This window comes from Oryzias melastigma, linkage group LG11, assembly GCF_002922805.2.
Source record: "Oryzias melastigma strain HK-1 linkage group LG11, ASM292280v2, whole genome shotgun sequence".
NCBI classification, from domain to species: Eukaryota; Metazoa; Chordata; class Actinopteri; order Beloniformes; family Adrianichthyidae; genus Oryzias; species Oryzias melastigma.
In genome coordinates, this window is record NC_050522.1 from 3,093,378 (window position 1) to 3,096,035 (window position 2,658).

General features: G+C 40.6%; 1 protein-coding gene across 1 annotated transcript in view; it reads right to left on the reverse strand.

Moving 5' to 3' along the window:
- The window catches only part of col22a1 (collagen, type XXII, alpha 1), a gene marked incomplete in the record, with an annotated part of 79,101 nt that overhangs the window by 47,297 nt on the left and 29,146 nt on the right, over positions 1 to 2,658 (reverse strand). The window contains 1 exon segment of the mRNA XM_036214284.1: positions 2,409 to 2,462. Coding sequence (XP_036070177.1) covers positions 2,409 to 2,462 — 54 coding nt within the window.

A 2,658-nucleotide genomic window follows, 5' to 3' on the forward strand; every position in this document is an offset into this window, starting at 1 on the left:
AAAGTCCCAACTCTCAGTCCAACACTAGTGACTTTCCTCTTCTCTCTCTCCCTACGAACCCGCCTTCCTCCTCTCCTTCTTCCACCACTGTAGGCACCTCTGTGATAGAGCAGAGAAAGAAAACTGGATCTGTTGTTCATGTTTCCTTTCTGTTAACATGGGCATGAATTTGAAACACTAGAGAAGAAGACCGTTCTTGCTGTGAAACATGGAGGAGGTCCAGTTATGATCTGGACTCCATTGTTGCAGCGTGCAGATTCAATGAAATCCAAGGTCTATTAATCTTAGTGGAGTCAATCATGCTGACTGGTGTTGGAAAGCTGGTCTGTGGTCTTCCAACATAACATTGAGCCAAAACACAATCCGCAAAAAAGACAAAAATGTCTGAGAGGAAGCATCAGACTATTGTGAGGTCAGTCTGTGAGCCCTGATCAAAATCCTGATCAACATCTGGGGAAGGAGAATGGACCAGCATAGCTGCTGACTGATGCAGAAGTCCCACTAACAGTTGTACAGATGTTTGTTTGGCTGCAATAAAACACTAAGTGGAAGGTTTCATAGCTGTTGGTCAGATATGTTTCAATGTTTGCTTATGAAAAGGATTCTGAGCAACAATAGAAATGTCAGTGCCGTTAATTAATTAAAAAAAAATCAGGTTAATCACACTTTTGGATTGTGATTATAAATAATTGCAACATCTTACTAAGTACATTTTATATGATAATATGCGGGTTTTCAACAAAAACAGGCCAGAAAGAAAAATGCTCCCTCCTTTTTACTGTCTGATACTTTTTTACTTTATAAAGTGTTAACTCAGATATCCTAGAAGTGAAATTTGTGAGCGCAAAAACACATCAACAGTAAGATAGGCAGAACTCTAAATTATCAATCTTTTATGTCTGCAGTATTACTCAAAAAAATGAAACTCAAAGGTAGTGACAAACAGTCATAAGTTGAAGTTAAGTTATGTTAAAGTCCCATTAAGTCGTCACACTCCTAGTTGTGGGAAATTTGTTCTCTGCATTTGACCCATCCTCTGTGGGGGAGCGGTGAGCTGCAGACACAGCTGCAGACCAGTTGGTGAAACAAGAAGAAACAAGCATTGTGTTTCTGCACTTCAAGTAACTTTTAGATGAACTTCTACCACGGTCAAATGAACGCTCGATTCTGAGTGTTTGCTGTGTGTGGACGCACGCCTTAAAGGAGGCTCTGGTTACATAGCCCAAATGTTCAATACGGTGCAAGCTTCTCTGAGTCATCATCTCGACATAAAAAATGTGGTTTTAAGGCACACCACGGATTCCACTGGAAGCAGAAGACAGAAGTGTAGATAATTTGCATTAATAAATATTAACAAGTGAAAACATTTTTTTGATTGGTTTAATGTTGACGGCGCCAGATTTTAATGACTTTGTAATTTTTTTTCAAATTATTTTAGAGCACATTGTAGGTCTTTCCTTCATATTCAGGGGAGCTAACTCTACAGTACAGATTCTGTGAGAACATGGTTCTTCATTTTCAGCTAAATCTTCAGTTTCATGTGTCTCCTCTGACTCTTCCCTTTATCGCTTTACAGAGGGGAGGTATAAATCTGCTGTAGGTCCACGGACAGGAAACAGTTGTCTGCCAAGCCAGGGCCTTAAACTTACCAGCAGCAGAACCAAGGTTCAGTCATGTGGAAAAAAGTTTAGCACTTAAAGTTCACAAAAACACCTGTTGACTTCTACACCTGAAACTTAAGCTGAATATTTCAGGATTGACAGCTAATCCTGGGATTTTGCTCTTTCTTGATGGTGCTTTAGCAACCTTCTGTTACCAAGGCCTTCAGAAAAGTATGAGTGGATCACTGTGATACAACCAAAACATTTTACTATCTATCCACAACCTCCTCTAATGCTGTAAAACAAAGCCTGGACTTCAAAATCATTGTAAGCAGGAGCTGGGGAGAAAGTTTTACCATCTCAGACAGCAACAAAGACCTAACGCCCCCACAGAATTCCAGACAGGAAGTATGGAAAGTGAATCAAGGAAGCTCCATCTGTTTGTGCCATTACACCCCTCAGTTCTCAGCCCCTCTGAGATGAATGATTTCACTTTCTCAGAAGTTCACTTTGTTTTTAGCTTTGGAAGAATCGAGCCTTCAAACAAGAAGAAGATATCACTCCAAACTGGGAAAAGCAAGAATGGAAAAGTGAACAAGCAGCTCCTCTGATTCTCAGAATTGATGGAGTGAAGCGTTGAAGACTCTTTGCTAGGATTTACTCCTAAAACGTGCAGTCACGTACCCTCGTTCCTGGAGCTCCACTTTCTCCTTTTATACCGGAATCCCCCTGTAACAGCACGTCATCACATCAGAGTGTTCAGGTCGGACAGCACCTGTATAAATGTGTGCTGGTTCCAGTACTCACAGTAACACCTTTAGGTCCAGGTAGACCTGGAACTCCTGCATCCCCCTGGATTCCCTAAGTTTATATGAAATAAAGAACATCTGTGTTAGCATGTTTGGCATCTCTGTTTCAGATTCTACATCATAATTGGTCAGTTGAGGTCTGCTGGGTTTGAAGTACAGATGAAGATTAAATGAAATGCAAAAAAGTGAAAACTATCCACCACGAAAAGAGACTTTCAAGACTAAAGTTGTTTTGTTTTGAAGAAGGG